The 21535-nt window shown below is 44.3% G+C and overlaps 1 protein-coding gene across 1 annotated transcript in view; it reads left to right on the top strand.

Annotated features, from left to right (window-relative positions):
• The window catches only part of zgc:136858 (uncharacterized protein LOC678543 homolog), a 102872-nt gene extending 81624 nt beyond the window's left edge, over window positions 1–21248 (top strand). The window contains 2 exon segments of the mRNA XM_068050750.1: window positions 19991–20192; window positions 20194–21248. Of these exon segments, the coding sequence (XP_067906851.1) occupies window positions 19991–20192; window positions 20194–20247 (256 nt within the window). The 3' untranslated portion in view covers window positions 20248–21248.
• Window positions 21249–21535: the final 287 nt, after the last annotated feature.

The raw sequence follows: 21535 nt of genomic DNA, 5'->3' as shown, positions 1-21535 counted from the left end.
TTGCACAAATGTTACAGCTGAGATAAGCCTTAAAGTGAAGCAATATTATAAGTTATGACTTGAGATTTACCCGAGTCAATTTTGTAACCTGATAAGTTTCCTGCTCCTGTCCGTCATGGAAGTGCAACCGGAGGTGTTTCTGGTTGAATCTTCTGGGAAAGGGATGATGAGATGTCGATAGGGAGATCCAGCAACAGGTCAGTCAAGGAATTGTCCACGGTTGCAGAAGAGAGCTGCAAGATGGTAGGAAAAGAAAAGCTTGGGAAAAGGGAAAATAGAAGGAAAGAAAGAAAATTAGCGAGAAACGTATGTTGCAACCAAAAAATAAAATGAAACAATTGACCCAACAAAAGAATGTTCTTTTGATTAAGAGAACTGCTGTGGGTGGCTGTAGCAATGGCTAGACTATGGGGGATGCCATTGGCATGTAATTTTATAATAAAGAGAACATTGAAACTAAGATGTATTTAAGTGGGTTGTATAGTACTGTTTAATGCTTGAATTTCATGTAACTTAATACTAGGATTGTACGGTTTCCTATTTTCACAGGACTGTAAATTGTATCATTTGCTGCAAATGGTGCTAAATTGGATGTAAAATCTATGCTAGTGTGAAAAATAGCAATTTTACAGGTTATTAGAAGATATCAATCTAATGAAGTAAAATTTGGTGGATGTACAATCTTCCCTATTACCTGAGGTTAAACTGTATTAAGTGGATCTGGCTGACAAATATTTCTGAAGAAGCACTGAATGAATTAACCTTATTACAAACCAGTGAATTAGCACTTGCTCACTATCCTTCTTTGCCTGGAGACAGTTTCTTGCCATGAATGCCTTTACTACTAAGCTTGATAAGTTTCCTTCGTAATTGCCCTTGTAATTGCCTTTATTTATGTTTAAGACACTAGACTTAGACCCACACTTCTCACCCTGAATCAAGATTGACCCACTTTGTGACACTGGCCAAGTGTTTGCAGATGCAACATGAATTGAAATTGATTTTTAAAAACACACCGAGTTTAATCCTACAGTTATTGTAACAGAAAAGTTAAACCGAAGCTCTTAAGTCAGTATATAACAAATCTTAAATATTCTGTAAAGAAATCTCTCAAACTGACGTTGTACATGGCCCCTGCTGGTTCTACTTTCATGTTATCATTAATGGGCCACACCTTTTATCTGGTTCCCCTTAAGGAATTTTGACGAGTGTTTACAGCATCTTATACATCTTGGTTAGGCCACACTTGGCGTACTGTGAACATTTCTGGTCTCCATATTATAAAAAGGATGTAGAGACACTGGAGTAGATGCAAAAGAGATTTACTAGAATTATAATAGAACTGAGAGCTGATACCTATCAGGAGAGATTGAACTGGCTGGGGCTTTTTGAGGGGTGACCAAATAGTGCCATTTAAGATTATGAAAGGGTTTGATGGGTGGACATAGAGAAGCTGTTTCCCCTTGCAGGGAAGACTAGAACATAGGGCCATAAATATAAGAGAGTTGCTACTAAATCCAATAGGGAATTCAGGAGAAACTTCTTTACCCAGATAATTGGAACATGAAACTCACTACCACATGGAGCAGTTGAGGTGGCTAGCATTGATGCATTTAAGGAGAAGCTAGATAAACATATAAGGGAGAAAGGCATATGAAGATATGTTGATAGGGTTAGATGAAGAAAGCTAGGCGGAGGCTCATGTGGAACATAGACCTGTGGGCCGAATGGCCTGTTTCTGTGCTGTAAATACTTTGTAATATACGTGTGCTTTAAGGTTATGAAGCAAGTAATGATCTTGTACTTGGAATTCTTGGCCATAGATGTTCAAGCACCATGTTGCTTTGGCAACCAGAAATACTGTCAAAGGATCACAGGATAGATTATGAAGGAAGAAAGTGTTGCTCTGTGTTTAATACAATACTTCTCAGCTGGATTCAATATGTTGTGTGAAAGGTGGATAGTCGACATTTCCAATGATCTGTGGTTCCTTTTCTCTGGCTCAGTGTGGTGCAGCACACGGGGCATTTACCTTGGCAAATATTCACGAGCAATGGAATTAAACCAATTTGTTCTGTAGTACTGCTCCCAACACTAAAGAAAGGACTCGGGCCTACCATTTGTCCACTGAGCAACCACCAAAATCTCTTAATTTCTTCTACATCTCTCTCTTAAAATATCTTTTTCACTTTTCTCTCATTCACACATCTGGTTACCCTTCCATTTTTCATTTTCACCGTTCTGTACAAATCCAGTGGTTTACTGATGTTCAGTCTAACTCTTTCATGTAATCTTTTAAAACTCTCTGCACCAAGTCACTCCCTCCCAATGACCTTGCATCATCTCTTCACTTTCCATCACAGGAAGTTCAATTATCCCTGGAATTTTCAGGCAGTAACCTAAAATAAATGTCAGTAATTATGGATCAGGATCACTGTTTTCCTGTCACTGACTCTTTTGGTTATAATCAATAAGGATGACGAAATCATTAATCGGGGACACAAACCTTTAAATCATAAGTGCCCCTAGCATAGTCTCTTTTTAAAGGGACACAAACACAACATTCTAAATTATAAAAAAACTAACTTAAAGCTTTTCAAATTATTATTTAGGTCCCTGTATCTACCATGCACTCCAGTTCCATTCCTTCTCCCCCATTCCTTCCCCCCCCCCGCCCTCCCACCCCTACCTCCGGGGTACTCACCAGTCCACGGAAAGTCTTCAGCGTATCGATAGACACCATATGCTCCCTCTCTTGGGATGGACATAGCCATGGAAGAGAGGCAAATGGAGCAAAACACCTTAAATTACTTGATTATCAATTATGTTGAACAGTTTGGTCACATTATTTAACCCTGCTCATTTTTACCTCCTTTGTGTAGCTGTAATATATTTAATAGGTTACACACATTAAAGGCCTGCTTGGGTCTGCAAATGAGACCCAACCCGAGCCCGATAGAACCCCATCTGACCTTTCCAAGTCCTTCCATTTTTTCCCGTGCCCGACCCGACCCTACCCAACCCGACCATCAGTTAACCTACCTTCTGTTTTTCACTTTGTTCCTTACCTGCACAAGCTTAAAATAACTGTAACGAAACCACATTTAAAGTCCAAAAAGTAAATTAACATTAAAGTCACTTACCTGAGGCCCGGCCTGACCTGAGCCCGAATGCCGGACCCGGACGTACGACCCAACCCGAACCCGACACATGTCGTCGGGTCCCCTCGGGTTCGGGTTGGGTCGCAGGCCTTTAACACATATCACCTCGTTCTGCGAATGAATTCTAATGATTCAAATTGACCTGTTAGCCTGTAATAAAGTTCTATGCTTTTCTATTCATCTATTAATACAGTCCTATGCTGCTAGAGACGGTTGGTTCATACAGTTCTAAACTGCTCTGTCTATTAACGTGTAAAGTTCCATATTGCTGTTCCCTTTAGCTGATGTGCTTTGAGATGTTGTGTTAAATTGGCCTCAGCATCCTTGGGGCAGATTCCCATTTTGTCATTGCTATCTAGTGATCCTTGATGAAACTGCATGAATGTGGTCTTTCCCTCATAGACTTGACTATTCCAAAGCATTCCTGGCTGGACTCCCATATTCTACCCTCCTTAAACTGAGGTCATCCAAAACTGCTGTCTGTGTCCTTACTCGGACCAAGTCTGCTTCAACTGTGCTCACTCATGCTCAAGCAACTACCCAATTTTAAAATTCTCGTCCTTGTTTTCAAATCCCTTCACGGCCTCCCTATCTCTGTAATCTCCTCCAGCTCTCAGATATCTGCATTCTAATTCTGGGCTCTTGAGCACCCCGATTTTAATCAGTCTACTATTGGTTGCTGTACCTTCAGCTGTCTAGGCCCTAAGCTCTGGAATTCCCTCCCGACACCTCTCCGACTCTCTTCCTTCCATTCTTCCTTGAAGATAATCCTTAAAACCTACCTCTTTCACCAAACTTTTGGCCATCTACCCTAATATTGCATTATGTGTCTTTGTGTCAAATGTTGCTTTATAACATTCCTGTGAAGTGCCTTGGAATGTTTTATTATGTTAAAGGTGCTATATAAATGCATGATGTTGTTGTCACATCCTCTCCCCTCTTTCCAGTCAAATAGACTATCAATTCTCACAGTTTACCCTGATGCATGAAGAATGGCTACTTGAGTGAAGTCCTGCCGAGGGCCTGTGGATCATATCTCCAGGAACTGCCACCTCAGTGACAGAAGAATGGAGGAACAAATATTGATAAAATTGGATACACTTTCATTAGTTCTCACTGAGGAAACAGCACATTTTTTTTTCAATAAGTTAACTGCTGTAAAAATTTCCTTTGTGTTGGAGATGGGCTGAGAAAGTGGAAGCGAATGTTGCCTGACCTCAGGGAACAGACTGCCTTTCTTCACTGTGGTAATAATTGGATGACTTGTGTATTGGTAAACACCTAGATACAAAATATTAAATTGAAAATCCCATCACAATGTCCTTAACTACATGTGTAATAGTTGATATAATCTCTGTACAAACACTGATGTCATATTTTCCTACATTTCAGCTCTATCTGCTCCATGTACAGTCTTGCAAAGATCGCATGGCCCCCAAAAAAGGAAAGGCAAGAAATTCAAAAATTATGGGAAGAAATACATTTCTTGGCTTTGGTTCTGCAATTTCCATATTATAATTTTAAAACAATGTAGGAATAGCTGCTTCAGTTATACTTTCAGGCAGGTTTCATTTTGTTTGAAGTAAGTATTGGGGAAATAATGTCGAAAGGAGAACCATGCTTTTGAATCAGTGAAACACTATCCTTTCACCTCATAGACCTGGGTTTCACATTCTGCCCTGACTGTCAAATAGTATGGAGTCTAGATGAATGAGTTCATGCATTCTTAACCCAGTTCCTAATGGGTGAGAGTCCATGCTCACAAACACACAGACACACAAATCTGCTCACAATTTGACACCAATTAACAGACAGAGACAACCTCTGAAGGGCTGCTGTGAGCAAGCAAAGGAAATGTTGCTTTGAGGTAGTCCAGGTGCCTTTTTGAGGTTAAAATATCGTTGAAACATTGAGAAGTGAGGTTCATCCTGCATCTAACTCAGGCAGCACCTGACTTGGGAGTGTCCAATAGGACAGAACAAAAGTGAATTTTATTCTGTATTATATGTGTGTTGAGAGTGCTTGGTAGAATATTGTAGATGGCTCTTTATTCAAAATCTTACGTACACTGTTCATGATCTGATGAAGCAATAAAATGGTAAATCAACGGTACTGCTAGTGCAGTGGGTTACATTTGTGTTGTGAGGACAGTGTGCAGTGGTGGGCAGGGTAATTGCAGTGATGCAATTAATTTTAGTTTGTTCATGGGTTCCTGTCACCATGATAACAAGTGAGCAGAGCTGTATTTATTTATTTAGAGATACAGCACTGAAACAGGCCCTTCAGCCCACCGAGTCTGTGTCGACCAACAACCACCCATTTATACTAACCCTACAGTAATCCCATATTCCCTACCACCTACCTACACTAGGGGCAATTTATAATGGCCAATTTACCTATCTTTGGCTGTGGGAGGAAACCGGAGCACCCGGCGAAAACCCACACGGTCACAAGGAGAACTTGCAAACTCCACACAGGCAGTACCCAGAATCGAACCCGGGTCACTAAAGCTGTGAGGCTGCGGTGCTAACCACTGCGCCACTGTGCCGTCCAAATGCACTGGACTTGATTGACTGTTGGCTGTGTTAGTCTCTTGTTCACATGGAAGTTAGAAATTGCATATAGTACGTATTATCTAGGAGCTGAAAACATTATTACCTTAGTGTTTCAGAGCAATATGAAGGCCACAGAAAAATGTCACAATGAGACAGTCTGTTATTACTAACCTTTTGTTTGCAAGAAAGGTCAGCATTACACAATTTTTGCAGTGTTCAAGAGGTCTCTGATGCTGGTGATGGAACAGTGGTATTTCAGATACCAGTAGGCAATCCTGTTCATACAGTGGTGTGAAGGTGGATTCAGGAGAGTGGAAAGCTTGCTGGTACCTACGGTAGTCTGCCACTGAGTGCAAGGGTAGGAGTTCTTTACCTCCTGTGACCCTCCGACATGTTAATTTCCCAAAGTCAGGCTTGCCATTGCCCAACCCCGGGACTCCCCAGTATCAGCTTTATTATCAGGAGCAGGCACTGAGAGGAGGTAGGTTATTGTCCTCAGGTGAGGGTTCAAAGGTCAGAGGCAGAGTTAAAAAGGTGAGTGCTGTCTGGTTCCTAAATGGCTTCTCTGAAAATACTGAACAGAAATTAGATCAATAACATTAGGCTGGATTTTTGGGTCCCGCGGGGAGCAGGAACAGAGACAACCAGGGGTGAAATTACCAGCCTGGCCAGCATGCTAGTTTGCTGATGCTGTTCATGATCTGATGAAACCGGCCATATTCATGCTGGAGAGAGCAGCCCTGCGATCTTGCCCAATCCCTAATTGAAGCAAATTAAGCTGGTTAAGGAAGATGTTGAGATTTTCACAGGAGTACACGGTTGCCTGCACTGCCTGAGGCAGACCAGGTGAAGGTCAGCGGATACACAGGGAGCCAGCCATGGCTGCCTCAGGGAATTCCCTGGGCCCTATAAAAGGGTAAATAACGCAGTGGGGGACTGAGCCGTTGACACTTGGCAAAGTGCAGATATTTGGGAGAGTAGGCAGGAAGTACTTGCAAAGGGTTGTCACCCTCCTGGCATCACAGGAGCATAAGAACAGGGGGCAAGACTGCCAAGGACAATTAGGCAGCCAACAGAGATCAAGGAAGGCAGCAGCTGGCAATGGGGTCGCGACTCTGATTTTGGGCTCAGTGACGATGAGAAGGAACACCCTCCACAAGAACGGCAGAGCCCTGGGCATCAGGATGGCAGGGGAGAGGAACAAGGGACAGGATGGACATGCAGGCCATACCTTCAGCATAGGATCTACCGGTGAAGATGGAGCTACCTGGAGATGACCAGTGCCATGGGAGACTGCGACGCACCAGGCAGATGGTCGCAGAGGTCTGTGCTCTTGTCATCAAAGACCTCACACCTGGCAGCACTGGTCACCATGCCTTGCCAGTGGCCATCAAAGTCACTGTGGCCGTGAACCTCTTTGCTTCTGGCTCCTTCCAAGGGTCATCTGCGGACCTCACAGATGGCATCTTGCAAATAGCTGCACACCACTGCATCTCACTGGTCACTGATGCCCTATTTACCAGAGCTGGACAGTATATTCACAATGGGCATTGGGTTTCACCGCCATCGCTGGATTCCCCGAGGTACAGAGCATCATTAGTTGTGCCCATGTGGCCATCAAAGCACCCAATAACCAACCAGTGAGATTCATCAAAAGGAAGGGCTTCCACTCCCTCAATGTTCAGCTGCTCTGCGACCACAACAAGAGCTTCCTCCATGTGTGCACTCGTTTTCCTGACAGCCGCTATGACTCCTTCATCCTCCAGCAATTCAGGTTGCTGCAGCTTTTTACTCCAACCGTCAGTCTGTGGATGGATCCTAGGGGACAAGGCTGCTCACCCCTCTACAAGAGCCCCAGTCAGAGGCACCAAGGCAATACAACTAAAGCCATCCGCTCACCAGGCCCACCCTTGAGCAGGCCATCGGGCTTTTGAAGATGTGGTTCGGGTGCCTGGATCGGTCAGGTGGCACTCCTGAAAGGATCTCCGTCATTGTGGTAGACTGCTCCACGCTCCGTAACATGCCCCCGCAGAGAAGTGAGGACGATGAGGCCCTGGAAGGAGACAGCTCATTGGAGGAAGAGGAGACAGAGGGGGGAGGATGCTCTGGCTGTGCAGGGAGGTGGCCAGGCACAGTGCAGAGCTCAGAGGTCTTGTCGGGATGCCATAGATGTCAGGGATCATCTTATTCAGGAACGTTTCAACTGAGCCCCGCTGACCCAGGATGAAGGGCATTGTATGGAATTCACTGAGATATACATGCTGTCACATCCATTGAAGATGCAGCCTGGAACATTCAAACTCTTACTACCAGTGAAAGAAGCATATCTGCCCACAGCCTTTGCCATCACCGTTGAGGAACACTTGACCTCCCTCACAACCTCATACCTCTTTTTTTGTCCCACCATCAATAAAAGGAGTCTCACATGTGTGGCTTCATGTGTCATTATTTACATTGGGCGCAGAAAGGAAAACAGTGCTCAGTAATGGCAAGAAGACACCCCAGTGACCCACTCCTTGTTCCGCGCTCAGCCACTTCTACGCGGTTGTCCCTTTATGCCCTTGGAGGAAGTGGAGCCATCCTGCTCACTAGTCTCGGCTTGCAGCTGGGAAGCATGTGGCAGTCATCCTCATCGTGGAGGTGCTTGTGGAGACCTCTCCAAAGGCTGCTGTACCTGCATCATTGCAGGGGTAGTTTCCCTCATTTGGCCCTGCTGCACTGATGCTCCCCCTGTCAAAGGGGCCAAAGAGACAGAGGATGAAAATGGCGCACCATGAGGGGTGGTACCTTCATCCTCCTTGGTGACATCCTCAGCCCTTGGCTGGCACTGTGGCTGGCTGGAGGGGAACAGCAGCTGGGGCATAACTGGCATCCTTTCCAGACATACCTGCACCATCAGCACCGCTGACCGATCCAGGCCCTATAATGTGACGTGCATCCTGTGAATGTCATTGCACTGTTCATACACTCCAAGGGCTGCCGCGGATGGCTCTCCATGAGGTTGGCCATTCTCTCAATAGAGCAGCTCATGTGCTTGTGGCCTTGAGCCATGTGGTGCACATGAGCTGGATGGACTCCTCCATTCTCTGCCCATGAGGCACTGCCTCAGGGAACTCCGACTTGTGGTAGCACATCTGTCGCTGCTGGTTTAGGTAGAATCTCATTTCTTGTGACTCTTGAGGCCCTGCATCTGCGCCCAGCTCAGCACAGTTGTGTCTGCTCTTTCTCCACCAAAGGTAGCTGACCATAGCTGCCTCTGCCTCTGGAACTTCCTGCTACACACTTGTGCCGTGCTCCTCACCCAGTGCCATCCCATCTAACCGCGCACAAGAACCCACTAAGGGTGGAGGGTGTGCTTGTAAGGTGAGACGGTGCTTCTTCAGATCTTTGCTGGTCATCTTGGCCCGGTGATCGGTAGAGAGAAGGACATCTGCGGAGACACAAGAAGAGATCATGAGAACTAGCTTTGGAAAGCAAAAGCATCTGTAGTGCTGAGGCTTCTCAATGCAACTCAGTTATCGGCATGCTGTTGAACAGGGCGGAGTGCAGTGCACCCATTAATGTGCCCGGTTCTCCTTTAAGGACAAAAGAGTGCGTGATAAGACACTGCTGTCCTCTATGGTCAATGGCAAATGCTCCAATCATTAGAAACTGCATGTTTCAGTGCTGGCAGATTCTCAGCAGCACTATGGCTCAGAGCCATTCTGAGGTGTTAGTGAGTGGCCTGGGCGCACACCCTGCCCATGTTCAGCAGCAAGATACGCTCTGAGGTTTCTCAACTGGAGTGTCTGCTGGAGGGTGAATACCCAAAGGCCTGTCCTGAGGGTTGAGGGTTGCACTCACCTGGTCAGAGCGTATCACGTCACTGAACCTTTTCCTGCACTGAATCCAGGTTTTTCTCACCACACTGACAGTGGCAACGATGTCCATTCAGGCCGGCTTGGTCTGTGTGAATGGCCTCCTCCTGCCACCTTCCATTTCTCACCCCCAATGAGAAAATCTAGCCCATTGTGTTTACCTTTAATAAATGTTTTCATAACCCAAACTTTTCTTTTCCAAATCTTATGTTTATTGACTGTAATTATGCGATAGCTCCTCTTAACAAATGTCGGTTTTGAAGCAGTGGTTTTTATGCATCAAAGGAACATTATCCGTTGCTAAGGAACAGCATTTATCTACCTTAATGCGGCGGGGGAGTGATGCAAATTTAACAGCAATTTATTCATCTAAGAAAGAACTTGCATTTATATAGTACCTTTTATGACGTCAGGATCCCAAAGTAGTTTAAACTGTTTAGGGAAAACACTGCAGCCACTTAGTGAGATCTTGCTGTGCACAAACAGTAATGTGATAATGACCAGATAATTCTATTCTTGAGTGATGTTGGTTGAGAGATAAATATTAGCCAGAATATCATGAGAACTTCACAGCTCTTCTTTGAAATAGTGCCTTGCGATCTTTTACATCCACCCAAGGGGGCAGACGAGGCCTCAGTTTAGCATCCAAATGACAGCACCTCTGACAATGCAGCAGTCCTTCAGTACTACACTGAAGTGTCAGTATAGATAATGTTCTAAAGTCTGTTAAGGGGGATTTGAAAGCATAACTTCCTGACACAGAGGCAAGAGTCCGACCACTGAGCGAAAATGCAGTAATTGTAATTAATATTTTCCTTTGCTCATGAACAGCAGACAGTCCTGAGCATAGAATCAGCTTTTCTTTATATGGTTTTGCTTTTTACACACAGTAGAATGTCCCAAGACACTTCATAGGAGCTTAATCAGACAAGAAGTGACACCGAGCCACAGAAGGAAACTTTAGGACAGGTGGTCAAAAGCTTGGTCAAAGAGATAGGTTTTAAGGAGCATTTTAAAGGAGGAGAGAAATTTGAAAAGTAAATTTGAGCTTAGGAGCCAACGCAGTTGAAAGCGTGGCTACCAATTGTGGAGTGATTAAAATCGAGGTGTGCAACAGAACAAAATTGGAGGAGCACAAAGATCGCGAATGATTGTAGGGCTGGAGGAGATTACAGAGGTAGGATGGGCAAGATCACATTGGAAAACCAGGAAACCTTTAAAATCAATGTGTTACTAACCCAGGAGCCACTAAGACAGTGAGCACAAAGGTGATAGGTGAACAGGGATTGGTATGAGTTAAGATATGGTCAGAAGAGTTTTGGATAAACTGAAGTGTATGTACAACTATAGCAATCCATGGCTAACAGCAGGGAAATTCAGGTGTTTCTACAGAGGAGTCACAAGAACTAGCGGCGTGTGGAACTACCTTAGTAGTGTAAATGAAGAACTGCAAGATATTAATGTTAGTAAAAAAAAAGTACTAGAGATACTAATGAGGCTTAAAGTAGATAAATCCCCTGGACCTGATGATCTACATCCCAGAGTATTGAAGAAGGTGGTTGTAGAGATGGTAGATGCATTGTTTTTTTTTTACTTGCTCCAGGCATGTGGGCATTGCTGGCTAGGCTAGCATTTATTGCCCATCCCTAATTGCCCTTGTGATGGTGGTGGTGGTGAGCTGCCTTCTTGAACCGCTGCACTCCATGTAGGGTAGGTACACCCACAGTGCTGTTAGGAAGGGAGTTCCAGGATTTTGACCCAGCGACAGTAAAGGAATGCCAATATAGTTCCAAGTCAGGGTGGCGTGTGGCTTGGAGGGGAACTTGCAGGTGGTAGTGTCCCCATGCATCTGCGGCCCTTGCTCTTCTAGGTGGTAGATGTCGTGGGTTTGGAAGGTGCTGTATAAGGAGCCTTGTTGTGTTGCTGCAGTGCATCTTGTAGATGGTACACACTGCTGCCACTGTGCCTTGGTGGTGGAGGGTGTGGATGTTTGTGGATGGGGTGCCAATCAAGCAGGCTGCTTTGTCCTGGATGGTGTCGAGCTTCTTGCATGTTGTTGGAGCTGCACCCATCCAGGCAGGTGGACAGTATTCCATCACACTCCTGACTTGTGCCTTGCAGATGGTGGACAGGCTTTGGGGAGTCAGGAGATGAGTTACTCACTGCAGGATTCCTAGCCTCTGACCTGCTCTTGAAGCCATGATATTTATATGGCTGCTCCAGTTCAGTTTCTGGTCAATGGTGACCTCCAGGATGTTGATGGTGGGGGATTCAGTGATGGTAATGCCATTGAATGTCAAGGAGAGATGGTTAGACACTCTCTTGTTGGAGATGATCATTGCCTGGCACCTCTGTGATGCGAATTGTGACCTGGATATTGTCCAGGTCTTGCTGCATTTGTACACGACTGCTTCAGTACCTGAGGGGTTGTGAATGGTGCTGAACATTCTGCAATCATCAGCGAACATCCCCACTTCTGACCTTATGATTGAAGGAAGGTCATTGATGAAGCAGCTGAAGATGGTTGTGCCTAGGACACTACCCTGAGGAACTGTGCAGTGATGTCCTGGGGCTGAAATGATTGACCTCCAACCACCACAACCATCTTCCTTTGTGCTAGTTACGACTCCAACCAGTGGAGAGTTTTCCCCCGTTTCCCATTGACTCCGTTTTGCCATACTCGGTCAAATGCTGCCTTGATGTCAAGGGTAGTCACTTTCACCTCACCTCTTGAGTTCAGCTCTTTTGCCCATGTTTGAACCAAGGCTGTCAGGAGCTGAGTGGCCCTAACGGAACCCAAACTGAGTGTCACTGAGCAGGTTATTGCTGAGCAAGTGCCGCTTGACAGCACTGTCAATGACCGCTTCCATCATTTTGCTGACGATCGAGAGTAGACTGATAGGGTGGGAATTGGCCAGGGTGATTTGTCCTGCTTTTAGTGCACAGGACATACCTGGACAATTTTCCACATTGCCAGGTAGATGCCAGTGTTGTAGTTGTACTGGAACAGCTTGGCTAGGGTCGCAGCTGGTTCTGGAGTACAATTGTACTCAGTACTATTGCCGAAATGTTATCAGGGCCCGTAGCCTTTGCAGTATCCAGTGCCTTCAGCCAGTTCTTGATATTGGAGTGAATCGATTTGGCTGAAGACTGGCAGCTGTGATGCTGGGGATGCTGAGGAGGCCGAGATGGATCAGCCACTCGACACCTTTGGCTGAAGATTGTTGCAAATGCTTCAGCCTTATCTTATGCACTGATGTGCTAGGCTCCTCCATCATTGAGGATGGAGATATTTGTGGAGCCACCTCCTCCAGTTAGTTGTTTAATTGTCCACCACCATTCACGACTGGATGTGGCAGGACTGCAGAGCTTAGATCTGATCCTTTAGTTATGGGATCGCTTAGCTCTGTCTATCGCATGCTGCTTACGCTGTTTGGCCTGAGTTGTAGCTTTACCGGGTTGACACCTCATTTTGCTCCTGGCATGCCCTGCTGCACTCTTCATTGAGCCAGGTTTGGTCCCCCGGCTTAATGGTAATGGTAGAGAGGGGGATATGCCGGGCCATGAGGTTACATGTGGTTGATTACAATTCTGCTGCTGCTGTGGCCCACAGCGTCTCACGGGTGCCCAAATTTGCATTGCTAGATCTGTTCAAAATCTATCCAATTTAGCACAGTGGTAGTGCCACACAACACGATGGAGGGTATCCTCGATGTGAAGATGGGACTTTGTCTCCACAAGGACTGTGCAGTGGTCACTCCTACCAATACTGTCATGGACAGATGCATCAGCGGCAGGTAGATTGGTGAGGACGAGGTCAGGTATGTTTTTCCCTCGTGTTGGTTCCCTCACCACCTGCCGCAGACCCAGTCTAGCAGCTATGTCCTCTGGACTCAGCCAGCTCGGTCAGTAATGGTGCTGCCGAGCCACTCTTGGTGGTGGATATTAAAGTCCCTCACCCAGAGTACATTCTGCACCCTTACCACCCTCAGTGCTTCCTCCAAAGTGCTGTTCGACATGGAGGAGTACTGATTCATCGCCTGAGGGGGGTGGTAGGTGGTAATCAGCAGGAGGTTTCCTTGCCCATGTTCGGCCTGATGCCATGAGACTTCATGGGGTTCGGAGTCGATGTTGAGGACTCTGAGGGCAACTCCCTCCTGACTTTATACCCCTGTGTCGCCACCTCTGCTGGGTCTCTCCTGCTGGTGAGACAGGACATACCCGAGAATGGTGATGGCGGTGTCTGGGACATTGTAAGGTATGATCCCGTGAGTATGACTATGTCAGACTGTTGCTTGACTTGTCTGTGGGACAGCTCTCCCAAATTTCGTATAAGCCCCCAGATGTTAGTAAGGAGAACTTTGCAGGATCGACAGGGCTGGGTTTGCTGTTGTGGTTTTCGGTGCCTTGGTCCATCTGGTTTCATTCCTTATTGACTTTGTAGTGGTTAGTTACAACTAAGTGGCTTGGTAGACCATTTCAGAGGGCATTTTAAGAGTCAGTCACATTGCTGTGGGTCTGGAGTCACATGTAGGCTAGACGATTTCCTCCTGTAAAGGACATTAGAGAACCAGATGGGTTTTTACAGCAATCAACAATGGTTTCATGGCCATCATTAGACTATTTTTAATTCCAGATTTAATTGAATTCAAATTCGACCTTCTGCCTTCTGCAGTTGTATTATTTTGCTTTCCCATGGGTCAGAGGGAATTACTAAAGGTGAACAAGGGCCATGCAGGCATTTGTGAAACTATTTTACCTATTTTTATGGCTGGTATCGGAGTATCTTATTACTTGCAAGATATGTTTTGCCACCCTGTTTACAAGTCGGGCTTTGGGATAGACTTAATGTTATTGCAACAGCTGTGGTAAAGGCAGTAGGAACCACTGACAGGTTTTCAGTACCAACACCTGCACAGGCTCTGCAAGAAATGGCAAACTATCGGCTGAATAATAAACTGAAGGAAAAGAAATGTTAGACCATTTCAAATCGCCAGTTGTCTGCAGTGCATAGATACCACTTCCATTGGCAACTATCCAAATGGGTTAGCAAGAACGAGACTTACTCTTTCTAGAATCATAGAATGGTACAACACAGAAGGAGGCCATTCAGCCCATCATTCCTGTGCTCACTCTTTGGAAAAAGCAATCAATTAGACTTACTCCTCTGCCCTTTCCCCATAACCCTACAAATGTTTCCCTTTCAAGTATCCATGAATCCCCACTGATGAAGCAAATCTTGGGCCACAGCTAGATTTTTTTGAACTTTCATTTGTTTTTCCCATCTGCTGCTGTTGGGCTGTTGGGTTTAACACCTAACGTGTGGAGAAATTACAACATGACCACTTAATTGAGTCAGACCCCAGTTATGACAGTTATGGCAATCTGTTTCTGATGTCAAATTGAAACTTCTAACTTCCACTCCCAACAGAAACACTGGACTCCCCAGCAGCACAGCAGTTGGTTGCTGTCAGAAAAATTTACTGCAGCACCATTTATTATTTAATGCCAAAGTTCACCAGAAGGCCTTTAAATTAGTCTGCAACAAAAATCATCACATGCATCTGTACCTTTTCTATCAGTGACATTTGAGTTAGTGTGGGTGTTCAAACAGATTCTGGAGTGAAATGTGTAACTTCTAAAATTGAGGAATTCTTCAAAATGATTATGCCTTGATGTTAGTGGAGATCTCTGGGTATGAAAGGGTTAAACTCAAGCAGGGAGCTCAATTGTGCAAAGGCTTTATCCATTTTAAACTAGGGATCAGCAAGTGGGCTATCGCTGAATGTGAGCCAATTCTAGAACAGAGCTAGAGGTGTGAGTGATTTGAACTGTTCAAAGGGAAGCTTGGCTCAGCTCAAAGTTTCCATTCTTGGAATAAACAGGCATGTCATAGTTTATTGGAGACTGAAATTGGCACAGTTTGGGATTTTGACTTGGCTCTACCTAAGCACCTACATTTGGATAAACTTGGATTTCCGCCCTTGGATGTCAGCTCAGCCTACTAGTGCAATACCATAGCTGCACATTTTTTATCTTCTATTTTAACAGGTTCAACGTTCAGATTCTCCCAACTGTCAACAGCTTCTTTAGTCCTGGGGAATGGCCATCCCAGCTCTACAAAGGTTTTCGCTTGTAACCACAACATATGCTCTGATATTAATAAGGAAAATAGCAAATGATGTTTCCTGTGACATTTTTAATCCTCTCTATTTTCAAAATGGAAGATGCTGGTTACCATAATTACTGTCCATTAAATGTCCACAATGTGCCAAGACAAAGCCTGAATCAGCGGCAATTACTGACAGCAGGAGAGGGAAAGGGATAGAGAATAGACATGAAAAATCATGGAAGACCTTCTAGTGTCAGTTATCGCATGGCCCAAAGAGACTAGGAATGGAAATCAATAGGGAATAAACAGAAGGTATTTTAGAGGAAAATACCTCCACAGTGATGGGTCAATGCAGTGGCTGCAGCTTCCATTTGTTTCTCTCCTGCTGTGAAATTCACCTGTTTATCCCCAGTGTTTAGGATATTCTATTGTACTAGCCATTTTTAGCACTAAGGCCCTTTTACCTTGATATCAAGAGAAAAAGAGTCACAAACATATTAGATATAACATCTAACCATAGGCTGGGGTCAGTGTCATCAATCATTCACATCTCCATTCCTCATGAGTTATGCAGTCAGATCTAGCTGTCGTATTAAGTTGAGTATTCAAATGTGTTGACATATATTCCTTATTTATTTGGCGATTAAGAGAATCTGTTGGTTCTTGATGGCACCTTGATTGGACAGAAAGGCAGTTTTCAGTCTATAACTCCTCCCATGGCTCGGCTAAGTTTTAGAATTTTCCACTTTCCACTACTAACATTAGAACAGTATGTTAAATCACACGGCAGACTCCAACCATTAGAATGTTGCACATGGAGTCACATAGACATCCAGCATTCGTTTGCTCATTTCATAGGACTGTACTGAGATGGCACACTCGATTCTCCTTTTTAATCTATGTTGCACACAGTAGACAATGCACTGGTGATGGAGGTAGTGAATGTTGAAGGTGGTGGATGGGATGGCAAACAAGCAAGCTGCTTTGTCCTGGATGGTGTTGAGCTTTTTGAGTGTTGTTGGAGCTGCACCCATCCAGGCAAGTGGAGAGTATTCCATCACACTCCTGACTTGTGCCTTGTAGATGGTGGACAGGCTTTGGAGAGTCAGAAGGTGAGTCACTTGCCACTGAATTCCCAGCCTCTGACCTGCTTTTGTAGCCACAGTATTTATGGGGCTGACCTAGTTGTGCCTGGTCAGTGGTAACCCCCAGGATGTTGATGGTGGGTATTCAGCGATGATCCTGTTGCAGCTCCAAAATTCTTCACTCTGCTGTCTAGGTCAACATATCTTGAAAAAGATACATGTTGTAATCTGTGCTACGCAACAGAAAAAGCAATGAATACAATAATTTGATTGGCTCATTGCTGCATATTCAAAATCCATTGAGGACTGTCAGTTCAGATTGAAGCGATCCTCTGGAAATGCTCTTACAAGGGACAAATGTTAGTCCATTATCCCGACTAAGACTGTCAGTGACATCAGAGAGTTATCAATTATTGCTTGAACTCCAGGCAGTGATTTTATAATCTGCACACACATCACAGAGTTAAGGTGATGCCTACTTTGGTACCTTGGTTTCCAGGTGTCCCAGTACCTGATCAGGAAGTGACCTGCTCTCACTTCCTCCAGTGTCGCTTTGCAAGTAACCACTAAAAAGTAAACCTATCCTCCAGTTTCTCACTTCTCCATTTGACAAAGTGATGAATTCCTAACATCTGCCTGCCCCTCTCTTCTTGTTGCAGTTAAAAATAAAAGACCATTAGAATTCCAGTTGCAACGCCTGCCCTTTTACCTCGTCCCTTCTCATACATGAATGGGCAGGAAGTAAAGAGATACAGACCCTTAGAAAATAGGAGACAGGTTTAGATAGAGGATCTGGATCGGCGCAGGCTTGGAGGGCCGTAGGGCCTGTTCCTGTGATGTAATTTTCTTTGTTCTTTGTTCTTTGCCCAGGTCCCCAAACACACCTTCCATGTGAAGCAGCAATTTACTTGTACTTTCAATTTAGTTTGCTGTATTCACTGCTCACAATGCAGTCTCCTCTATACTGGAAAAACCATTGGGTTATCACTTTGCTGAACACCTTGATTTAATCTGCAAGTGAGCTTCCGGTTGCTTGACAATTTAATTCTCCACTCCACTTGCACTCTGACCTCTCTGACCCCAGCTTCCTACACTGTTCAAATGAAGCTCAATGGAACTTCAAAGAACAGCACTTCATCTTTCGATAGTCACTTTACAGCCTTCCGGACTCAATATAGAGTTGAACAATTTCAGACTGCTTCCATTTTTTCAGACAGGTATTTGTAATGATTCTGTTGTTGCCATTTTCAGCTCCTCTAGATCCATCTTTTGTTTCTTTACTTGTCCCATTACCACCTTCTTTTGCCTTACACCATCATTCCTTTCTTTCAATCTCTCTTGGCTTCCACCCTATCAAAGACCTTCCCTTTTGTACTTTACCCTTCCCTCCATTTCTTTGCCTAAGTATTTGCTTAAAACCTGTTGCATCTCTAATTTTACTAGTTCATTAAATTGCTGAAAGTGGTAGGGCAGATTGAGAAAGTGGTTATAAAGGCATTAGAGATCCAGGCCTTATAAATAGAAGCGTAGAGTACAAAAGCAAGGGAGTTATGATGAACCTTTATAATGTGAATAGATTGGAGAAGCTGAGGTGGTTGTTCTTAGAGAAGAAAAGATTAAGAGGAGATTTGATAGAGGTGTTCAAAATCATGAGGGGTCCGGACAGAATAGATCAGGAGAAACTTTCTGTTGGCAGAAGGATCGAGAACCAGAGGACAATGATTTAAGGTGATTGACGAAACAACCAAAGACGACATGAGGAAAAACATTTTTATGCAGTGAGTGGTTAGGATCTTGGATGCAATGCTTGAGAGTGTGGTGGAGGCAGATTCAATGCTGGCTTTCAAAAGGGTATTGGATAAGCACATGAAGGAAAGAAATTTTCAGAGTTACAGGGAAAGGACAGGGTAGGGGGTCTAGCTGAATTGCTCTTCCACAGAGATGGTATGGACTCAACGGGTCAAATGGCACCTTCTTTGCTGTAACAATTCTATGATTCTGACAATAAGTCATTGACTCTATCTCTCTCCACAGATGCTACCTGATCTGATATTTGCAGCATTTCCTGTTTATATTTCAGATTCCTAGCATCTGCAGTATTTGCTTTTATGTTGTATTAGAACCCCAGCACTTGATGCCACCTTGTACTAACCTTTCTAGATTTCCTCTTGTTCAGTTGTCCACATACCAGTATTTGAGATGTAGCTCTGCTTTCCACAGACCTTGGAGATACGCCCTCCATTACTTTTTAATTTGTGACAATGATCACTTTGAGGAGTGAGGAAAATATTGCTCAGACTCATTGGGTAATGACGAGGGTTCTAACTTTAAAAAGATTTTTGGAGGGTGGATGGGTGAAATAGGGCTGAATGTTGCTTCTTTTTCTCTTTTTTTTTTGTTTGTTATCCCACACCAAACAGCTTTCTCTTGATGTGCTGGCAATCTTGTAATAGGCTGCCAGGAAGTACATAAAGTGTCCCAGCAGATGAGCGAAATGAGACTAATCCTCTCATTTTTGCTCCGTCCCTTGTGGGAAATCTCCTGATCTTCACAAGGTATCCCACTGTCTCTCCTGGTATGTCTTAAAACAGGGAACTTGCAAGATGGTGGTGGTATTGGGCACAAGCCCGAGTCCTGTCCCTTCCTATAATGACACAAATCTACTCCAGCACACTACACTGCCGTTTAATCATATTAGTTATACTTTCTTATGGTTGCTCCTTAATACCTTCCCCCATCAACCCCCCCCCCCCCCACTCCCACTCCCCCCACCGCCTATCACACACATTCCTGAATGTTTTTGACAATTTCTGGTTCTTCCTGTAGTTCACTGGCTTTTCTTTCTCAGGGATATCCTCCATGCCTTTGTATCTGTCACATGCCTCTCATGTCTTGGCTTATTCTTCTCCTTTCATTTTCGAGTCGCCTGGGTCTCCCTTTGAATAGTTAGCCTTCTGCAGTAATCCATTTCTAAAGCACAAGAATTAGTGAAATTCCCACACAAGAAGAGTTAGTTAATGTTTGAATATTTCCATTGTGCATTTCTGCAAGTGAGGGTCATTCCCCAGGTGTGCAAGCTGCTCCACATGCCTACAGCATGCAAAGTGGGATGTCAAGGCCCAGTGACTCGTGACAACCACACAGCTCATATTTTTCAAAAGACTGCTGGTTATATTTTTTGGAAATTCTTTGCTGGATAATGTCATGTTTTTCTTTACAGCCTTGCTGCTGGAATTGTAGCGGGCATTCTGACGGCACAGGAGACCCACACCTGCATCAGGATGGGGTTGTTGGCTGCCAGCTACTCGCTACGGTCACAAGAAGCCATCTCCACAGTGATCAGCACAGACAGTGTGAACCCACAGCAGATCATTGACAGAGTATGGCAGAAACCGACATACTATTGCGAGAACAAGGCACCCACCACCGACAGCAAATAATAACTCCCGGGAGACCTGGTCAGATGGCAGCCGCTGAGTTTGAGTTGATGAACAATAGCCAGATATTAAACTTGTGCAGAATTGGAACCATAATTTTCTGAACTATAATATAAAACAATGTAATATGATGGAGGAAATGTTTGACAGAGTCGTCCTGGGGATGGGTACAAAAGTGTTCTCTGAAGTTGGCTTAAAGGATCCTTGGTTAAATAATTATGGAGGATTATTATTCCAATTCCTAAGAATCCACACCATTAAACTGCTCAAAATATAACACAAATTGACCCTGAATTGATAGCTATATCAGCATCAAGAATGATCGTGTGTCCAGTACAGAACACTGGTACAGCACCCACAAAGGTTGAGGCCACGGTACATTGGGGATCATTTCCAACCACCTGGATGGTAACTTAGCAGAGAAATCATCCATCCATTATAGAAACCACCCGATTTTTATTCCATTTAAATCAATAGGTTGAAAATTGGACTGGTTGTACAATAGGTGGATAATCAGCTCCATTCTGCTAAGCAATGAAGTTGAAAATGATCCTGTTGTTCAAGGACAATCACAGAATTGTTACTTCACACGTAATTGATGCTATAGCTGTGTTAGGGAAACTCAATGTTGATGCTGGGAACAATATCTGGAAGAGTTTCTTTTCCCAAGATTGAAATCCTTAATATTAGTGAACACACAAAATTACTTCAGAATGTGGTGCTACCTGCTTTACTTGACCTCATTTGAAACTTTTTATTTGTTAAGGGAGGGCATCATCCATAATTAATAGATAGGAGATGTCATATCCCACCAGTGAGATAAGGTAAATAATTTTACTTGTGAGACTTACCAAACAGATCGACAATAGGCAAAGTCATACAGACACCTGCTTTGCTATGGGAGATGAGGTGAATTATTGTTACCACATTGGTACCAGAAACTGAGCTGAACACTTATTCTCCATTTCGAAAGCATAAATTTAGCAAGTTGCAATTAATTTTAATATAACTGTTGTCAATAAAGGTGATTATCAAGTAGAATTTCTGAGCTTTTCAGTACCCCTTTGGCCCTGCAAGATATTGGACAGCATGTGTTACTTTCAGTAGTTTGTTGTATAACATATACAGGAGTGTTATATGCAGTAACAATGTAGTATCGACTCGAAGAGACTTAGTAGTTGGCAGGAAAAAAGACAGAGGCGCAAGGGGAGAGCCAACTGTGCAACAGCCCCGACAAACAAATTTCTCTGCAGCACCTGTGGAAGAGCCTGTCACTCCAGAATTGGCCTTTATAGCCACTCCAGGCGCTGCTTCACAAACCACTGACC

Source organism: Heterodontus francisci, chromosome 18 (genome assembly GCF_036365525.1).
Source record: "Heterodontus francisci isolate sHetFra1 chromosome 18, sHetFra1.hap1, whole genome shotgun sequence".
NCBI classification, from domain to species: Eukaryota; Metazoa; Chordata; class Chondrichthyes; order Heterodontiformes; family Heterodontidae; genus Heterodontus; species Heterodontus francisci.
The sequence above is the reverse complement of the archived record's forward strand: the minus strand, read 5'-3'. Positions and strand labels throughout refer to the sequence as shown.